General features: G+C 43.6%; 1 protein-coding gene across 2 annotated transcripts; it reads left to right on the top strand.

Annotated features, from left to right (window-relative positions):
* Positions 1-452: 452 nt before the first annotated feature.
* LOC119466243 (uncharacterized) lies at positions 453-17,464 on the top strand. 2 transcript variants are annotated; one of them, XM_049657839.1, is made up of 11 exons: positions 453-1,020; positions 1,927-2,017; positions 2,524-2,582; positions 4,000-4,078; positions 6,176-6,261; positions 6,722-6,775; positions 7,274-7,381; positions 10,485-10,596; positions 11,750-11,909; positions 15,205-15,299; positions 17,299-17,464. In XM_049657839.1, exons 1-11 carry the CDS (start codon positions 946-948, stop codon positions 17,388-17,390), a joined length of 1,011 nt encoding a protein of 336 aa, XP_049513796.1. In that variant the 5' UTR covers positions 453-945; the 3' UTR covers positions 17,391-17,464. The 2 variants fall into 2 exon arrangements, with proteins under 2 accessions (XP_049513796.1, XP_037582655.1); XM_037726727.2 differs by having other exon boundaries at positions 454-1,020; positions 1,927-2,013; positions 2,520-2,582.
* The last annotated feature ends 1,978 nt before the right edge of the window (positions 17,465-19,442 follow it).

Here is a 19,442-nt window from a genome sequence, read left to right as displayed (position 1 = left end):
CTACATTACTGATGCTTTTTAGTATCCCTTCAAAGAATGAGTGTCAATAATTGCTGCTGGGAATGGCCGGTGCACGCATCGGAATAATACTCGATCGATGACACCGCGCTGTTGACATCCCTCAAGAAGAAGAAATAAGGGGGGTAGGGGGGATCATAATAAACCCTCAGATATTTAGCATGAATACCATGAAACGACGGAACACGTACCATCGAGAGTGCAGGTAGCTCAGGTGTTTAACGATCCTTGGGATAGTGCGAGACTGGAACTAACCAAAAACTCCCTCCTCAATTAAAATCATTCATCAACACGGACCTTTATCTACATACTCTTTTCGTGGCAACATTGTCGTTGATCGGAGTAGCAAGTGTTCTAGATGCCTGTCGTCGTATGGTCTCAGAGGGCGCAGTTGGCGTTTCGGTTTCGGAACCTGTTTGCTAGCCCCATTGCCATAAACACTGTGCTGTGCGCTTCGCTTCGCTATGTCTGCTGCTGTGTGTGATTTGTGTCGCAGGAAGAGCGAGCTGTCGTGCATTTTGCGCAGATCAAAGACGCTTGATCGCTTTCGACTCGTCGCCATGTGTTGAGCAGCGTGCCACCCGAAGTGTGTCACTTGAAGTGTCGAATCGCTGTGTTGCTGAGCGCACGGTGCATCGCCAAGCAGCCGAGGAGGATGCCTTCGACGCGATGGTTGCGAGTCCTTGATGGACGCTGGCGCAATGAAACCCGTATGGCGCAGGCGTTTACTCCGCTGCTCTAGCGTCTGTGCAGCCGAGTCCACGACTCTGTGCTGGACTGGTTGGGACCGCGTGCAACGAAGATGTGTGTGCTCGTCGTTCGGGCCGAATCGAGATGACTGTAACGGAGCGCGCAGGCATTCGTCAGCTGCTGTTGTGTCTGATCACGTAAGGGCCTCGGGCCCCTACGCTAGCACGGCGAGCAGCAATGCAAAAGGAGGGTTCCCCCGTTTTTCTGCGGTACCACCAAGGTAGCGTACGCGGAGTCTCGTTCAGCCCCCGGGTAAGTTAATGCTAGCGTTGCTGTTCCTAACTCCAGTTTCCTGTAAGCACGCCTTGATTGCTGGGTCAGCTGTTTGAGGAACTGACACGTACCTTTTACAGCGATGCGTATTTAGCAACGTGCCAGTGTTTAGTTGATTTATAAAGCTGTTGGCCCAATCTGTCTACCGCACTTGCATAATTGAGTAGCATTGACAAGTGATTTAAGGTGCTTTTGTTTCGTCGGACGCGCGCTATGTTTCGCCAATATGTAAACAAATATATTTTGTTTCTGTAAACTAAAAATGGTACCCTCATTTTACTGGTACAGGTACTCCCGCTGGTAGAGAATACCAGGGGAGAGAGAAATTGCTACAATGCAGTCGCGTTTTGTCGTCGTATTGGTACTACCCACCTGTTAGCTTGCCCCCCCCCCCCCCCCTCCCTCTTCTTTCTTCTTGGTTTTATTTCTTTCTTTTTTTCTGTGATCGTTCGCGCAACGGTGTTTGCAAGGCAAAATTATGCCGGCAGTCAGCTTTGGAATTACGCCGCTACTTTCATACTTGCGTTCCCCTATAAGTAAGCAGTAAATAAGGGACAGTATTCCGAAACGTAAACATAAATATTTATTTTCATGCAGTAGTATTCCTGCATAACTGAGCCATTACGATTACATTTCTTTTTTTTTTTTTGCGATGGCATGTTTTCATTTTCATAAAGGAACTTGTGTTAGTTGATGGCGAGGAAACAAAACAATTAAATGCAAGTAAATTATTTTGATCTTAAAGAGGGAGTCTCATATAACATTTAAATGTTTTATATTTCGCTTAGGGGAACACTCCTTCCAGGCGTTCTGCACTGCTTGATACTGTCTTCACTGCATACTTACATGATTTGTTTCATTAAATGTTTCTTACTGCTGATACAGGACAGGTACTTGTTCTGCTCGGGTGCCTATGATGGAAAAGTCAATCTGTACACAGCACAGCATATGGAGCTGCTTATGTGTTACCAGGCAAGTATTAATTTCTGACAGTCGTTTCTTCCACTCCAGTCTCTTTACTTTAACTGAATTCAGTCTCAGATTAGCAGTACTATAGTTCATTATGAATGTGGAAGTTATCTTATTTAATAGTCATTGCTGTATTCCAGTTACATACTGGATCACTCAACTGCTGTGGCTGACTGTTTGATGCACATCTTTCTATAACAATAACTATTTGTTCACAGTGTGTATCTTATTATTTAGTGTAGTCCGTGATTCATTTGGCCGTTTCATGTTATTTCAAGCTGACTTAGAATATTTGTATGAATGAGGAGGAAATGCATATGTGTGGCAGAGTAATACCCTGAACTGTTGAATTGAAGGATTAATTGGGCTTGGAAATTAATCTTGCATGAGGTAGTTTAGGTTACAGCTTTAACATATCTTAGTGTATAATTTTATGTATGTCATGAGTGTGATGTAAAATTAAAATGTTAGGGTGTGTATTTTATGTGATTTACCTTTGTGACATCCAGATAGCATCCATGGGAATGACGCGCAACATCAATGCAGTTCGTTTCACCAGTGACGGCTCACGTGTAAGTGCAGAGGGATTTCATGCTGTTATCTTGTGCTTGGATAAAGTGTTGAATTTTAACATTTTGGTATGTTGTGCACATCTTTGTGGCAGAGCCTTACGAAAGGAACTATTTCATAAATCTGAGTTGATAGATAATCTAAGTGAATCTGAATTTATAGATCAGTGCTCCAAAATGTCTACTGTACCATTTCCCAATGAAAACAAATTTCGTAAGTGAGGATATTGCATAATTTGTGGTGGGATTTGCGACAGCATTGTAGAAATACGGAACACGATCCCAGTGATCTTATACCCGTGTCACACGGGCACGTTTGGAAGGCCTTCCAGTCGACGGCCTTCGAAACGCCACAACTCTATCGACTCAAAGGAGTTGTCGCGCTGCTACACGGCACATTTGAAAGGCCGTTGAGTGGTTCAGGCGTTTCTCGCAAAATTGTGTGGCGCTGCAGATCTTTATTTTCGTTTTCATGTCACCAAAAGTTAAACAACATTAAAAACACTTAGAAGCACTATGATTTCTTTTATGTTTGTTTATACGGCGAAATGGCAGCGATATGACGGCAGCCGGCAACACATGAAGTAGAGGGAGAGTGTACATGGAGGAAGGAATGAACACAAGCACGTCGCTGTTGTCGAGAGTATGTGCAGTTCACACATATCAAGTAGCAAAAATACTTTATTGAATAATTAATAACACTCACAGAATTTTTAGAGCATTTACGTTTGATTTGTTCTTTCTAACCATGAGTACGAGCACACTGTGAATGAGAGGGCATGTTCGTGCTGTTTCCGCTTCCGTAGCTCAAAGGCCATCGAGATTTCGATAGAGTTGTAGAGTGCTCCGTTGACTCGATAGACTATTGACTCGACGGCCTTCGAAACCGCTCGTGTAGCAGCTCGAACTTGACCTTTGAGTCAACTGACCATCGGTTGGAAGGCCTTCGAAACGCCCGTGTGACACGGGTATTAGTCTAGTTTGCAATTGGTAAACAGTGGCACATGAAACAGTATCACATGAAATATTTGTGTTTAATAATTTCTCACTAATGATATGAGGATCCAAACAAGACATAATATCATAGGAAGATGAAGGGTTTAAGTGATTAATAGTAGCCAAACAAGGCATGGCTGGAGCCCACATTTTAAAAAGACCTGTCTTTGTCATGCCCTGACAGGCACAGGTCTCCATGCCGAAACATTGGCTCTTGCCTGAGACACCTCTTTCGACCACTGTTTATCAATGGAACAGCGATGTTAGAATGTATTCCCAAGCAAAATGATCTGCTTAAATCACACTTATTATTTTTCTTGGAAACCTGCATAGCGACATTGTCAGCCCTAAAAATGTGAAAAATCAGTTTGAAGAGATGCATGCAAAATCTGCTCATTATTGTTGTGACTTTTCTGCTGTGCAGATTCTTGCTGCGACCACAGCCAGGAGGTTGGCTGTGATAGATGTGGAGCGTGGGGAGCAAGTTATGACCTATGACAATTGTGAGTACCTTTAACGAGGAGAGTGGCGGCAGTGTTTTTTTCTTTCTTCAAGCGGCCTTTTGCAGGACCCATTTGAATGACATTCATTGCTCAGCTGACGCAAGCCACTTGTAACATCATAGACATCAGGCTAGAGTGTCATTCATAGCCTGCACAGCTGCATGTAAATGGTTTAGATCAAACCTTTTTTCATCATACCATAGTGCTTCAGCATTAGTGGTCTCGACAGTCTTGTGGTGGGCCATTTGTCTGCAAGCTTCTCACAGTGTGTGCATAATCAGGTGGAACCTTCCTCAGATGCATAAAGGACAGCGAGACTACATAACACAGTCACCTACTAACAGATTTTGCTTCAGTTTGAGTGATGCTTTTTTTGCATGCAAAACTGCATGTAAGCAAGGCAATGTCCGTGGGCCGCTAACAGCTGTCTCAGCACCATGTCAGAGTACTTCGTTCATGCCAGTTCCTAAAGCTCCGCAATAAACTTTAGGTATCCTTGCATGCAAATCTGCCCGAATAAGCTGACTGAAAGGCCACCTGTGAGTGACAAGATAGAACTTTGCTTGAGGGCATTGTTGTCACATTTGCCTATACCAAAGAGAAAGTACTCAAAATGGCAGATCCTGCTGCAAAGAGCTGCTGATTGAAAAGGGTTGTTTAATTTACCTTGCCTTCTGTGCATAGGTTTTCACAACCTCCTTTCTTGTGCTTGAAGTGGTGGAATTTTGTGGACCTTGTGGCCAGTTTCTTTTGACCACAATTGAAGTGACGATCGGAGTATGTCTGCACTGTTAGCTGATTGATGTCTCTGGATCTGTGAGGATATTGGAACCAGGTGTTATTGAAGGAACTCTGAAACACTTGCATTACTAGTAGCTTCCATGTACACTGGAATCATTTCTGTCTCACCTGTGCTTTTAAGAGTCAATGGTGATATATTTATGCAGTGCAGGAACCACATTGTCTTTTTTTTAAGCTGTTTAAGCCAGCCGTAATTTGTGGTACATAGCAAGAAACTACCAAGAAAGAAAAGAAAATAAACTTTATTGCCGAGGCGGGATTTGAATTCGCGTACCCCCAGTCCCAAGGCGAGCATCATAACCACTAGGCTATACAGCCATGCCTGCAGAGCATGCATTTATGTGAACCATATGATTACCTTCGAGCGTCACCGTCTTCGTCCACAGCTGGCGCGTTCGTATGCTCGTGCTCTGCGAGGTGAAGAGGTTTTGTGCGCTATGAGAGCAAGAGAGAAACACATTCGCAGAGCGGGTCTCCTGGAATGCGGTATCGGTGTTGCAAGCTGCGCTATGCAATGCGCAGTGATGGCCGTAAGTCCGAGACGCGCGAAAAGAAATTATCATCATCATGAGTAACAAGATGATAAGTTCGTGCACACTTCCGGAAAATGCTGGGCTACGATTGCCCAGCTTTCGCTGTTTCAAGCGTTGCGTGGCCGAGGGCAAGGCTATTTCTTTCTTTCTTTCTTTTTTTTTTTTTTCACTGGATGTTTCATCTCATCATCTTTAAGCAGCATACTTGTCTTGCTGCATTAGCAAGTTTGTCCTAGACTTGCTGAGGTCCACACATTTGGAATTTTGAACTGACACTTCTTCCCAGTAACTTCTGCAACACAGATCACAGGGGCCAAATTGCCTTCCTTCAGCTGTAGCACATATTAAAGGTCTTCTGCTATTCAGAAATGCCACATTACTGTTATATGACTTAAGCTACAAAATAAGCCAATGGTTTCTGGAATCAAGGAAAACATAAATGAATTGAAATGTTTTCAAAGGGTGCAGAGCATCAGTGGCTTTTTATATATTTGTGATAAAAGGGAAGGGTAGAAGGGGGGCTGTCTGCAGATCCCAGATGCGGCATGTTTTGGTTGTGTAAGTGGTGGAGGCTCCTGCACGAAAATACCTTCATTATATCCAGTATTTGTTATAAGCATATATTTCTGACATTATAATATCACCAATTAACATTTTAGATTTACTTTGTTATATCCTATAATTCGTTCTTCGACGTTTGACTGTAAGTGAGTAAACAGACAGATAGATCAACGCAGCTGACACCTCCATTCTCCTATTACAGGTGCCTATGACACGAAGGACAGGGCAAGCCTGGCCGCTGACCCAATCTGCCCTAACATGGCCGTCTGCAGCTCGGCCAACGGAAAGGTGCAGATGAGATCCACATCATTGTCAGCCTGATAGAGGAGCATTACCAACCAGTGCCTCACAGCTTGTCATTTGAAAAGGCCCTGCTGTTGATCTAGTTCATTCTATAGCTAGTCCTTCTGCTACATTGACAGCTAAATAGAGAGTGACATGTGGCATAGGAACAGCATCCGAGGATCAAGAGAAGTTGCTTCATTTTTGTTCCTCCTTCATCATATGTTACATAAATTTTAATTTATTTAAGTTAGTTGATGTCCTAACTGTTGTTTCACGGTTCCTTTAGGTCGGACAATGAGGAGTACAAGATTTGACCAGAAGAGTAGATGAGAAATAGAAGATTGTTAGAGTGCTGACAGACTATAAAAATCGGCTAACAGTTTGGCAAGTTACTACCAGTGGATTGAAAAAGCTAATATCCGTAATGCTGTGCCTGTTATGACTCCCATTTTTTTCTGTGCAGGGGCTGACTCTGTTTGATCTTCGAATGCCACTGCCACTCGACTTTGTGTATGATGTAAGTCCTTCTTTATTCTAAATGATCACATTGGGACAACGATGGAAAGATATTGTCACAATGATATCTTTGTTATTAATATTGACTTGTGATGTAATATCATCACAATGTGACAATAGCTAATCATATCATCACATTGGGACGATATAGATGAATAAATGACACTATAAATGATAAATATGTAATGCGTAGGATGGATAACCGGTGGACCGTTAGAGTTACAGAATGGATACCAAGAGAATCGAAGTGCAGTCGAGGACAGCAGACAGCTAGGTGGAGTGATGAAGTTACGAAATTTGCAGGTGCAAGTTGAAATCAGCTAGCGCAAGACAGGGGTAATTGGAGATCGCAGGGAGAGGCCTTCGTCCTGCAGTAGACAAATATAGGCTGATGATGATAGAAATCTTACACAGTGCAAATACAAGGAATATTTTGGGTCTCCCTACTCCTGTAACAAGAGACGATGTGCCTAACAGATAACTACTGCTTGGTTTGCAGCTGCACGATAATGCCATCCGGGACCTGCTGTTCCTGCACAGTAGCTGGCCGTTTGTGCGTAGTCACCAGAGCACAGTGCTGTCACTCTCTGCTGATGGTGTCTGCAAGGTGAGCTGAGCACATGGCTGTTGCTGTCAAAGGGGCCCTGCCACACCTCTCCTTCAAAACTGAGAACACACACTGAAGTGAATGCCATGCCTTCCAACGAATATATTTCGTAGAATTTTTTAAAATGGCCTAATAAGAACGGGCACATAAGGAGTGCAATAATTACTTTCTCCCTTCCCCCTCAACACAATGTTCTCTCTCAGATGGTGTGGCACCAACAGCAATGCTTTCGCTCCGGAGTAATTTGTGGTCGTAAACAATTGGCCAATGACTGGCAACTGTGAGCTGTCATGCTGGTTATGATGTTGTTGACAGTGTCAAAAGGGAAGTGACCTCAAAAGCCCCAGGAAAAAAAAAAAAATCTATCTACTAGACTGTAGGCTCTCTCTGCTACATGTTCATGGTAGCATTGTCTTCAGAACGTGACTGTTTTCTTATCTTGTTAAAAAAAAGTGTTCCAGCGTTTTTCTAATCTGCAACTATCAACAATGGGTAATTACATCTGGCAGGGGCATATGAACAGTAAACAATTTTGAATGAAAAATCAAATATCTTGCTATTAAGTTTGGTACTCAAATCAAACAGTTAGTATTCACAATTTCAGACAGATATTTAATAGTACACACCGACGTAGCAATGATTGACAAGGAGATTTCAACGAAATGAGGAATTATCTCCCCTCTGAATTGCAAATTGGTGGGCCATAAATACAAAACAAACGAGCACAATTGTACAAATATCAGCCTCTTCAACTCGTAATTGATTAACCGAAACACAGAGCTGAAGGTAAGCAGCATTGGACTCTGTCAGTACTTGGGTTATGAGGGAGACCACCTGGAAACACGAGTGCTGATTGCACCCTTGTTTTATTTTCTTGGGGTAAAATGCAAAGATGCCCATGTACTGTGCATTGGGTAGACGGTAAAGAACCTCAGGTGGTCAAAATTACAGTGAAATCTCGATGATACGAATCTCACGGGGTCACGAAAAATATTCGTATTAGCCGAAATTCGTATCATGGAAACACAATTAAAGCTAGCTAAATTGAAGAGTCGGAGGTGAACTCACTCAGGCACGTGCACGTAAAAAGCATTTACAGTATAGATCACTTATAATGTAACTGTTTATAGTGCAGAAGTGGATACAACGCGGCCTTTTCCGACTCCCATTTACCCTCCCATAGAACTCCATGTATACGCATACCGCTTACAGTGCAGCCGCGCGAGACGAAATACCGGTTATAATGCGGCTTCCGCTGGAACATCTCGCCGACAAGGGCGGTAGCGAGCACGCTTCTCAACGAGGTGCGCCCACCGACGGGAGAGGAAATCAATAAAGGAGATGCGGAGGAGGAGCATGAGACGTGGAGCATGAGTCCAAGGGCGATATAATCGTCACCGCGCGCCGTATGTGCGAGTGAAAGTGCGCCTTTCGCACGGGGGACGGGCGCCTTCACGCACGGAGAGCAAACGCACAGCAGAGAGCACACGCGACTTCCGTCACGGCCAGGCGCTCCAGTCGAGCCTGGCCCTGCTTCCGTCGCGCGAAAGGCCGGGGGGGGGGGTATGGGAGGTAGGGAGGGGGGGGGGGCGACGCTGTGCTGCGGGGTACCAAATGCGTATCTTGCAACCGGGCGCAAGGGTAACTGGCGGCGCAATCTCCCACCGAAAGGAGCAAAGCGGGAAGGTAGCGCAGGAGGGAGGCAGGGAGGTGGGGGGGGGGCGGCTTCTACTCTGCCAACAAATGCGTTCTTGTACTTTGCGCCTGTGCCGGCTGTCGGGGTTGTCGCGCGCACCGTATCTTGAAAGCAATTGCCACACGGCTCTGACTTTTGTATGCGCAGTGCTTACGCCGCTCAGTTTCCGTTGAAGCGATAGACTGCACGAATCTGCGATCGCTGCGGCGGCCGCGCACAACAGCAAGAAAAGAGCCACCGCGTCAAACTCTTCGCACCCAGTCGCGGCCTCCGCGCTGTCCGCCGCCGCATCCGCGCCTCCGCACCAAAAGAGAAAGGGAGAAAGCGCGTGACTGCACGCTGTTCTTTTTCGCGGCCGTCGGTGGGGCGCCGTTTATTCGTATCAACCGACGTGGGTCGAAAATCGATTCGTAACAACCATTCTCTAGCACGTTGCAAAGTAATGGGGCTCAGCCGGGACCACAGAAAAATTCGTATCATCCGGAAATTTGTATTAGCCGTGATCGTATCATCGAGATTCCACTGTAATCTGGAGTCCCCCACTATGGCATGCCTCATAATCAGATTGTGGTTTTGGCACGTAAGACTCCAGAATGGAATTTTTAAGAACCAACTGGCACAATTCCACAAATATCAGAAAGGCTTGCACCATGCCCAGAAACCGCTAAAAAGGTTGTTTAAAGCTACTATGCAGTTCATGCTCGGTTGGGTACCATTTCTGTTTGATTTGTATTCTATTTGGTGTGTTTGATCTGTATTCAATCCAGTTTTTAAAAACCTCTGTTAGAACACTGTTGGACACAGAAAACTTGCACACCCAAGTCTGTATGTACGACTTACATTTTGATGGTAAAATGACCTTTCTTATTAAATTTTACTGTCATCTGCATGTTACTAATCAAACACTGAAGTTTTGTGTAGCTGTTGCAAGGAATTTCTTAACGGAAGCACATGAAATTTTTGCTCCTTGGAAGTTTCTTTCATGTAGGGGGGCATGAACATTATTATGGTGGTGGTGGTGGTGGTGAAACTTTATTTCCGAAAAGGGTCCTGAAGGAACATTATGACGGTGATGATTGTTTATTGGCATCCCCTTTGAAACGGTGCGGTGAGAAATAGTCACCCAGTCTGCTCGAGCTAATCAGGTATGCTATACATGATTTTCATTCTAGCATTTTTGTATACATCTCCTTAGTCTTCTTTCTCTTCATCAAAACTCCTCTATCTACCTTGTACCTTGTACCAATGCCTGTAACAGAGCCGGTTGTATCAATCAGCCACCATAGAACCGATGCTGTCATCTGGTAGTTCTATGCAATTGTACACATAGAATAGTGACATGAAAAGCGGCACCCTCACATGGTGCACAAAGGAGTGAACATTGCTCCTCTCCCCTGTTTCATCCAGGTGACCACGTTGGACGGCCGGTACTTGCACGGATTCGAAGTGGGCCACGGGGCGAACTCGGTGGCAGCTACACCAGAGGCCTATGGTTCGGCAGCCGAAGATGGCTTCCGCAGTGAGTGCTACCGTTTTTGTATTCAGGGGTTCTGCAATGGGTTATCTCGCAGATCACATCATTACCTTCAATCGCAACTTAATGTCTAGGTGCAACATGTTTCACTTACAACTGGGGGGGGGGGGGGGGGGGGCAGTGGCAACAGGGTAACTGAAGAGCTACCAAAGCCTGCTGTGCCCCTCTCTATCTTCCTCTGAACCTGTCCTGCTTGCATGTGAAATGAAAATATATTGTTCAATATACTTCTGTACTTTGCCTGCAGTATACTTTGTTAAGGGGGACTCTGCACTTCAAAATTATTTTCTATTTCTGGGTAGAATTTGATGAAACTCGCTGAAATTGTGCATTTTAATGTGCTAATTTAAGATATACATTCAGTTTTCTTGCAGAGTAAATAATGTTTTATAAATTACAAATTTTCAGTATCTTAACATAACTTGCTTGGAGGTGAGCTATTTACTAAACTATATGTGGTGTAATAAAGATTGACATGCAAAAATGATCAGGAACCAACAAAGAGTGCAAAACAGCAATAATAGTGTTCTAAGCCAATTTTATATCAAGTGAGAGCATGACAAACTTTTAAACGCATCTTTCATGATGAATCCCTACCAACTTGCTCAACTTTCTGTAGTTATGAACTTTTAAAGCAAGAACCCATAATAACACCCCAGGACAAATTATTACTTATTGAAAATTTCTGTAATATTATTTGTTCATATTATAGGCCTACTGCACTCTCTAATTTTCTACCTTTCTGACAGAAAAAATTATTGCGATAGGATAATTAGGAACCAGAGATATCATCGCGCCAGGACTGTGACACCATCAAAAATGCTGTCATGAGAAAATGAGAAAAAACATTTCACTACATGTTCTTAGTGATTGTGGCAAAGGCCAAATCAATCAAGGATAATGCAGGAGTCCAATCAAGCAAGAATAAATGCTATACACCAACCTGGAGCAAAAGAACATGGAGATATATATTTGGGCTAATTTCCGACTTCAAAGAGGTGTTTATGTTACCCTGTTTGATTTACCTAACCTTATGTTTATTACTACTTATTTTGCTTAGTGGTCTGCAGCCTGTGGTGCTGTAGCTATCAGTGTGAATGCTTTTTTTTTTTAAGCCTTCTGCCATTGTGTTGTGCAGGTGTGTTGCTGGTAGGGGGTGACACAGTATCGGGATACGTGCCAGACATCGGAGTCCAAGAGAGGCTGTGCGAACATGGCAAAAATTCCGTGTGGAAGCTTCGGTACACCTCAAACGGAGGCCTGCTATACACTGCCTGTAACGGCGGCATTGTCAGGAGGTGAGGTGGCATTTTCACAGTGTACCTATTAAACTGTTCCTGTAAATGTGGCTGGATGTTTCGAATAGACCCAAGTACTAGTGGCAGAAGCAACAAGAGCTGGAAGATGGACGAGTATATTTAGAGAGAGACCGATTTAAAAGCCAACTGCCACCGAATTTTGGACTGTGTAAAAGGTCATTTCAGATAGCTTAGATACAGAGTAGTCTCCCTGCAAAACACAATATTTGAAGTATGAGTGGATTCTTCATGAAAAGCTTGCAAGAATAGACATTTTCGATACTGGAACTGGAAAACAAACACCATGGGAAATGACAGATAACCTAGAATGTTAAGAGCTAGTGTGGTTTCTTGGCGTGACCTCTGAGATTAGGCGGTGCCGCGCCATGCTGAAAATCTTGGAGGCAATGGTCTGTTATCTGCGCCATGTCCACCAACCGCCAGGTGCGCACGCACATTGTCTGCTTTGGTGCTGTTTAATGGCTGTTAATAAGAAAACGAGACAATTACCAGCCCTGCGAGGATTTTTTGGATAGTATTCATTCTACTTATAACCAATTTAGCCAAAATGAAATTTCGTTCCAGTTGGCATCGTGACAAGAGTTCCTGGGAGAGGTCTTCATTTTGCAGCGGAATAAAAATTAACTCACATTGCCAATTGCAGAGGGTAGCCCACCTGTCTCGCACTGATACAGTAGATTTCCGTTAATCTGATTTTTTGGGTAATTCAATCCCGGCTGGCGCCCATGCATTTCTATGAGCTCAAACTTTCGTTATTTCTATTCTAAAATTGGTATTCACCGGGTAATTCGAATTTGACCAGTCAGGAAAATCTCTTGTCTTGTCGAAAATGGCCATTTTCGGCTCGTCCTAGGAAGATTTTCAAGCAATAACCACAGCTCACAATGTTTGATTACGGTATTTACCCGATTCTAATGCACGCCTTCTTTTAAAAAGAAAGTTGGGCCGAAAATTGCCTGCACGGTGCACGTGGACATGAAACCAAAACTGCCTTCACGATGTTTGCATGTTTTGCTGCATAACATGGATGTATTGCGGCAAATCTAAGTTTTAATAATTCCAGGTGGCAAAGCTAACTTTAGGAAACCAGCCACCACTGTGCAATAATTTTTCTTGTTAATAAATTGGGTGCACATTATATTTCAACATTGTTTAGAAGCTTTAATGTATATCTAAGTTAGTTTACTAGTTTGGACATGTAGAAAGTGGGCGTGCGTTTGATTTGGAGGCATGTTATAATCGGGTAAATACTGCCAAATGAATCGGCAGTTAACTTTCTGGCATTTTTCCTGCATCGTGTTTAATTGGACCCGCTGGATAATTCGATCTATTTCGTCGGTCCCGTCAGGGTCGAATTAAAGGAAGTGGACTGTATAATGAGTTATCAAACACAACAAACTAAATCTAAAATATTTCTTGACCATATCGGCATGTAACAACTACATGTTTATTGCGAATATCGGATATAACAAAAGTGTTTTTGTGTTGTATGTTGATGTGACTTCGTGTGACTACCTAGATGGAAAAATGGCGCGGTGGTACTTTGTATGCATATGAATACTGGGAAGTTGTGCCGTTTGACTGGCGAATTTGTCGGAGAGCCAGAACATGTTGAAGGCACGTCTTGTGAATAGTAGTCCATCTGTCACAGTCATCATGTGTCTACTAAGAACAGCATAGAATGTGCTGTTTGTTCTTTAATATTGAGCAGTAACAGTTTTATTGAAACATAAGCATTCATGCTGATGCGTACCTTTATGTTGAACATTGTGGGGTTTCAAGTGCTCTTGGTAACAAAGTAATTCAACAACACAGTAGTGCAAACACAGAAAGAGCATACATTTTACCTCCTATACAATAAGCCAGCTAGCCGAAATACATACACGGGATAGTTCCTCAATCAACACATGCTTGAGGAATTGAGTACGTCAAGCGCCCAGTTGAGGATGTTTGACGTACCATGCAAGGATACCGAGCAAATAATGTTTGCCCACGTCGGTGCAGCGGCTCAAAAGCCAAATAGAAAGCCTTTCATGGGATGGTCTTGTGAAGCACATGAAGTGAGCGTGCGGTTGGTCTGTGTATGCTGCCGTGCCACAGCCAGAAGAGGAAGCAAGTTCTCACACTGTAGCATCCACACCATCGGGTGGCGCTTGCATTGAAAAAGTCGCACCATCTGCCATCGCAGCTGTGGGCCAACTCCCACCACTATGTGTGTGCCACGCGGAAAATCTGAATGTCGAGATAAGAGAACCGTGCAAAGGAGACAAACATCAGAAGGCGCACGAGTCCCGTGGCCCCGTGAACAGAATCAGTGGTTGCCAAGGTTGAAGGAAAGACAAGAAGGTATGCACTTATTGTGCATTAGCTTCAATCATATGCTTCCACTTTCTTAATTTACATGCAGTACTGTGTTTGAGTAAGCATTAACGCAAGATTTATTAAGGGAGAACTAAGACTTGTAATGAAGATTTCTTTCCAACAAAGCTTTATTTGCACAGCTATGACCGTGCTTTATGGCAAATATTACTTTAGCTAAATTGGTTATAAATAAGTAGTACTATTCAAGCAACCTTGGCAAAGCTTCAGGGCTGGTAATTGTCAAATTTTCTTGTTGACAGCCTTTAAACAGCACCTAAGCAGATGACACGTGCACCTGGTGGTTAGTGGATATGACACAAATCCGAGACCATAAGGTTGGAGATTTTCAGCACCCCACCGGTGTTGCCTTATCTCGGAGGTCATGCCAAGCGCGCTTTTCTCAACGTTCAGTGTTCCTGCATCATGTCTGGCGAGTGGTAATGGTAGCATTTTATTTTTCACTTTTGGCTCGAAATAAATTAGTTTTTGCTAAGTTTTCATGACATGTCCACTTGTATTTAGAACAAACATGGAGACTGCGTTTCGTCTACACTATCTGAAACTGGGCTTTATAAGCTTTATAAAATTTCATTATAGTTGGCCTTAGGAAGTGTGCATTCATGGATTCTCCACATCTTCTTGTAGGTGTCACCAGACTGTGACATGCGGCTAAATTGTGCTTATTATGCAAGCGCTTGTCAATTCACCAAAGCTGAGCAGCATTTGTCTTGGTAAATATTTTGAGGCGGATGACCACCTGGGAATGTTGACTGTGTTGAGAGCTGCCCTTCGGATTGTTAAGGTGTTTATCTTGATCGAGACAGTTGCAGTGTACACAAGAGGTGGTCCCCCCTCCCATTTAGCAGACACCACCACCACCAGTGACCACTTCTCACTTGTGTGTTGTGTGCAGGTATCGGCGCTACCCTGACCAACACAAGTTCCTGGGCGAGGTGCTCTGGCACGAAGCGAACATTCAGGACATGGATCTGTCACTGTACGATGATTGTATCCTTTGATGAAGAGGCAGGATGTCTGCTTTGCAGGCTGTCATCATATGGCAGGCCCTGCATACTGATTAATGCATAAATATGAGTGCCAGGTGCACATGACTTCTTCAACGAAACCACTGGCTGATTTTTGTTCACAGACATAGCATTTTGCACTGGGCTCAGTTCAATACCGCATCGTTTGAGAGTATTACTTGCTTACTTTGTTCACAGTAAAGCAAAGTGCGTCTGTAGCAACACCACTCAAAAAACATTGCTTTTGCTGAAACGGAACGATTGGGCCATTTATCTGTAATGGAGCGTGCCTTTCAGCCTTTCACTGTATTGATGAGACAGATGATGTCACCGTTCCGTTGCATCCAGATTTGCACTTCTTGAATGCCATGGCTACGGATGACATACGCTCCAGCTTTATTGGGAACAGGCAAGTAATGCTTGCAAACATAGTATTAAACTGAACTCACTGCAAAATGCTAAATCTGTGTGAAATTCGAGTGGAAATAGGCCAGCGGAAGAGTCGTGTAAACATAGTGCAGTGGTGGGAATGCTGCTACAATTGCTCCTATCTACTACATTCCATTAAAGCTGCTACATGCATGCTACAAATGCGAGACACTGCTCCAAAGCTGCTCCAGGACGAGCTGTGTCGTGCAAGCTTGGAGGCCACAGCGAAGAGGAGTGGTGGTGAACGTCAGGTGGCAATCGTCACCAACTTATGTGAAGAGTGCCATTGCATCTCCTGTCATTCATACAGCTAAATGGGCTTAAGGGTCACTCAGCTAATCCAATCCAGTGCACGCTCGCGCATGTTCGTGGTCAGCCATTTCGAAACTTTGTGTGTCATATTTGCTGCTGGTGCATAGTTTAGGATGAAGTCCTGTTGGACCTAGTTGTGCGCACTCAGCCCGTCGCGTTTTAGGCATGTCCCACATTTATACTTCATACCGGTAGCGTGGCCTTGGTGGGAGATGTGTTCCTGAATCGACGACACACACTTTTCGCATTCAGTACGGCCGAAATGTACAGCTCAAACTGAAATTTACGCCCTTGCATGTTGTTAGCTGCTTTGCTGTGTCACGTTTATCTTTGTGCTTGTAACACAGCGGATTTGTACACTCTTAATCTTGTAATGCTAATCAAGCGTGAGTTGGGGACACTTTTTTGCCAGCTTGTTTTACGCATTATTTTTCGTCTTGCATAGCAGCCACGCTTCCTAGGCATGAATTTTGCTTTGCATAACACTTGGAAAGCCTGATTTGAAGACACTTTTTGCATGCTTACGTTAAGCGCGTTTCTGTCGATCAGTTTCATCACAACAATAATTTGCTCGTGAGTGGTTGCTTATGCAGATTATCTTCCTCGAGAATATTCGCAGTAATGTGCATTGGTACTTTAGAATCATTTTTGATGTGCAGGAATAGCGTCTGGCTGACAACCAATGACAATAATCATTGTCAACTGCTACAAAACCTGCTCCAAGTCATTTTTCCTGCTACAAAATCTGCTACGAAACACTCTTCACCATTCCCACCTACTGCTAGTTCTCTTATTTATGCAAGACTCAGCATGTGAAAAAAGAATGTATGGATACTGTACCTTGTGATTTTGCTTGTCTGTGCAGCCAACATATAACCCTGTAAGCACAGTCCAGCTTGTGTGAATAGATTATATAGATGGGATAGATTACAGCAACAGCTGTTAACTGCACAGTGAAGGAAGATCTGAATTGGGAACAAGACAAGTAATGTACGATTGTTTAGGCACCATACAAATTTATGCTTGATGCATAAGCCCAATATTGCCGATGTACATCTGCGTGATTCAGATCATCTATTCAGAAACTGGGTGCTCACACACTTGATTTCACCTGATGTAGTGTCATACACAAAAAAGATGCATTTTGTTCTCTACTTATCTCTTCCGCACACTCAGTAGCCTACATTGCATAGTATCATTGCCTGTTCATGAAAAGTTGTTCCCTTGACCAAGTCCGACAGACTTGATCACCGCATCCAAGGACCGCTCGGTGGGGGTACTTCCACTCGGCCCACCTAACCACGGCTGGACGGAGTACTGCGAGCTCTGCTGAGCGTGGTGGCAGCACAGCCTGATGTTTGTTGCTGTCGCAGCGAAGAGTGCACAAATTAAAGAAGCAAGAGACTTGTTGTCACTCTTCAATTTGTCACAGCTATGCTTACATTTCCATTTCACTTTATATCGGCAGAAGTTGACCAACTATACTCCATCTCGCAAGTAGTTTGCAGCACTTGCGAAGGTAAGAGGCATACACAGGTAATCTTGCGTGGTGGAATATAGGTCCGGGTGTAACTGTCTGTTTATTAGCAGGATTAGAGAGTTTTATCTTTCCTTGGTACATTTTTTTTTGTTTCAGCAGTACGTGACATGTTAGGACATTTGCGCATGCATGTCGCATACCATGAATTTTATTTAGCAGTTATTATGGCGGTGAGCAAACAACACGGCACGCATGAACACATATCAAGGGGCATTTAACCTTCCTATTGGCGAAGGAGTCCTGCAGCTTCCACAGTGCTGCGAACTTGCGAGATGGAGTATAGTTGGCGTCGTAGGATTGCTAAGGAAATTAGATATAATGGGACTGATAAGAGAATGCGGGAGACACTGTCAATTTTGTCTTAAGAGCAAAGGAACCAAGGAAATGCAGTGGAATCTCGTTGATAGGATTCTGCATAATACGTTTCTTTTTCTTTTCCTGATAATACGCTTTAATTGGATTATACGTTGGATGATACAATTTTCGGATGATACTTTATTTTCCAGTTCCCATGAGGATCGTATTAACGTAATTCCACTGTATATGCTTTGGTATGCATGAGCAGCATGCACCTTCAAACAAATACAAATTTACAGAAGTAACAGTCAAGCATTCAAGATTCATGCGAATTCATACTCTGTGCATTCAAAGCGATGCATCACTAATACAAATTTCCCGTGGGTTTATTCTTTCTTGTGTCTGCCTTCCATTGCTGCATTAAAATTTCTTAGCGTCCAACTTATTTGCCTAGCGTGGAAAGAAACATGCAGAAAAAGCACTTATCAGCGCTTCATTTACATCATGTCACTGTCAAGCACTCTGATAAAGTGAGCAGCACAAATGCGTGGGCATTACGGAATACCTTTCATTAAAATAAAGTAATGTGTTGGCATTCTGTCCCACTAGGGTAGTGCCAGAGAAGATGTCGTTTACAATACACTACCTGCTGCCTCTAGGCAGTGCTGTACTGCTCTCACATGGCAAACGGTGCATCATTCCTCTAAGAGCAATAATGTGGGTTTCTATACCTAGCGCTCAATAAAAACAGCCTTAACTTCTTGTACACGCCTCAAGGCCTGCCACGTGTTGCTTTCAACCATGAATTTCATGGAAATAAAGATAACCAGCCAACCAAAACACATATAGCTGAGACTGGATTTGTAACCTCGGCATGTCTTGTGTACAACTTCATCTGATGCAGAACAGAAGAGTAATCGTTGGGGCTGTTCGGTATTGCTCATGGTGCATTTAGGGTGGAAGCTTGGGCGTATTGGTCATCCATTGGAGAAAAAAAAAACTGCAAAAGAGACAGCGACACGAGCGAGTGATACGCACACAGCGCTGTCTTCATGAATAAACTGCTCCAAGTCAGTGCTGTGTGCGTGTCACTCTTGTGTCTGTCTTTTTTGCACTACTTTTTTTTTTTCCAGTGGTGCATTTATTAGGAAGCTAGTAATGTGTTCATATAATAGCCGAGAGTTAGAACACTGGCCTGGCAATATATTCTCAAAGTTGCAAAGCCTAAGGTTTGTTATGTAATTTTAGAACAGTCATGCTCATTTTGAGGAAATGTGTTTTCTAATGAGACTGAACAAGCATTGTAATGGTGCAAGCCTAATACTAACAGCAGTAGGCATCTCTTATTTTAACTAGCCTAACAATACGTTTTGATATTTTATCTATGCAGCAGAAGTTGCCATGCAATAGACCTTTTCAAGCAATTCCACAGTAGCCCACGGGTGCACTATGGAGAAAAAGTGTACGTCAAGCGAGGAGGCTCACCTGGGCGCCTGTTTGCTGCGTTGGTGCCGTAGGAGTACAAAAAAAAAAATATTGAGAGAGAAC

Source organism: Dermacentor silvarum, chromosome 10, assembly GCF_013339745.2.
Source record: "Dermacentor silvarum isolate Dsil-2018 chromosome 10, BIME_Dsil_1.4, whole genome shotgun sequence".
Classification (NCBI taxonomy): domain Eukaryota; kingdom Metazoa; phylum Arthropoda; class Arachnida; order Ixodida; family Ixodidae; genus Dermacentor; species Dermacentor silvarum.
The sequence above is the reverse complement of the archived record's forward strand: the minus strand, read 5'-3'. Positions and strand labels throughout refer to the sequence as shown.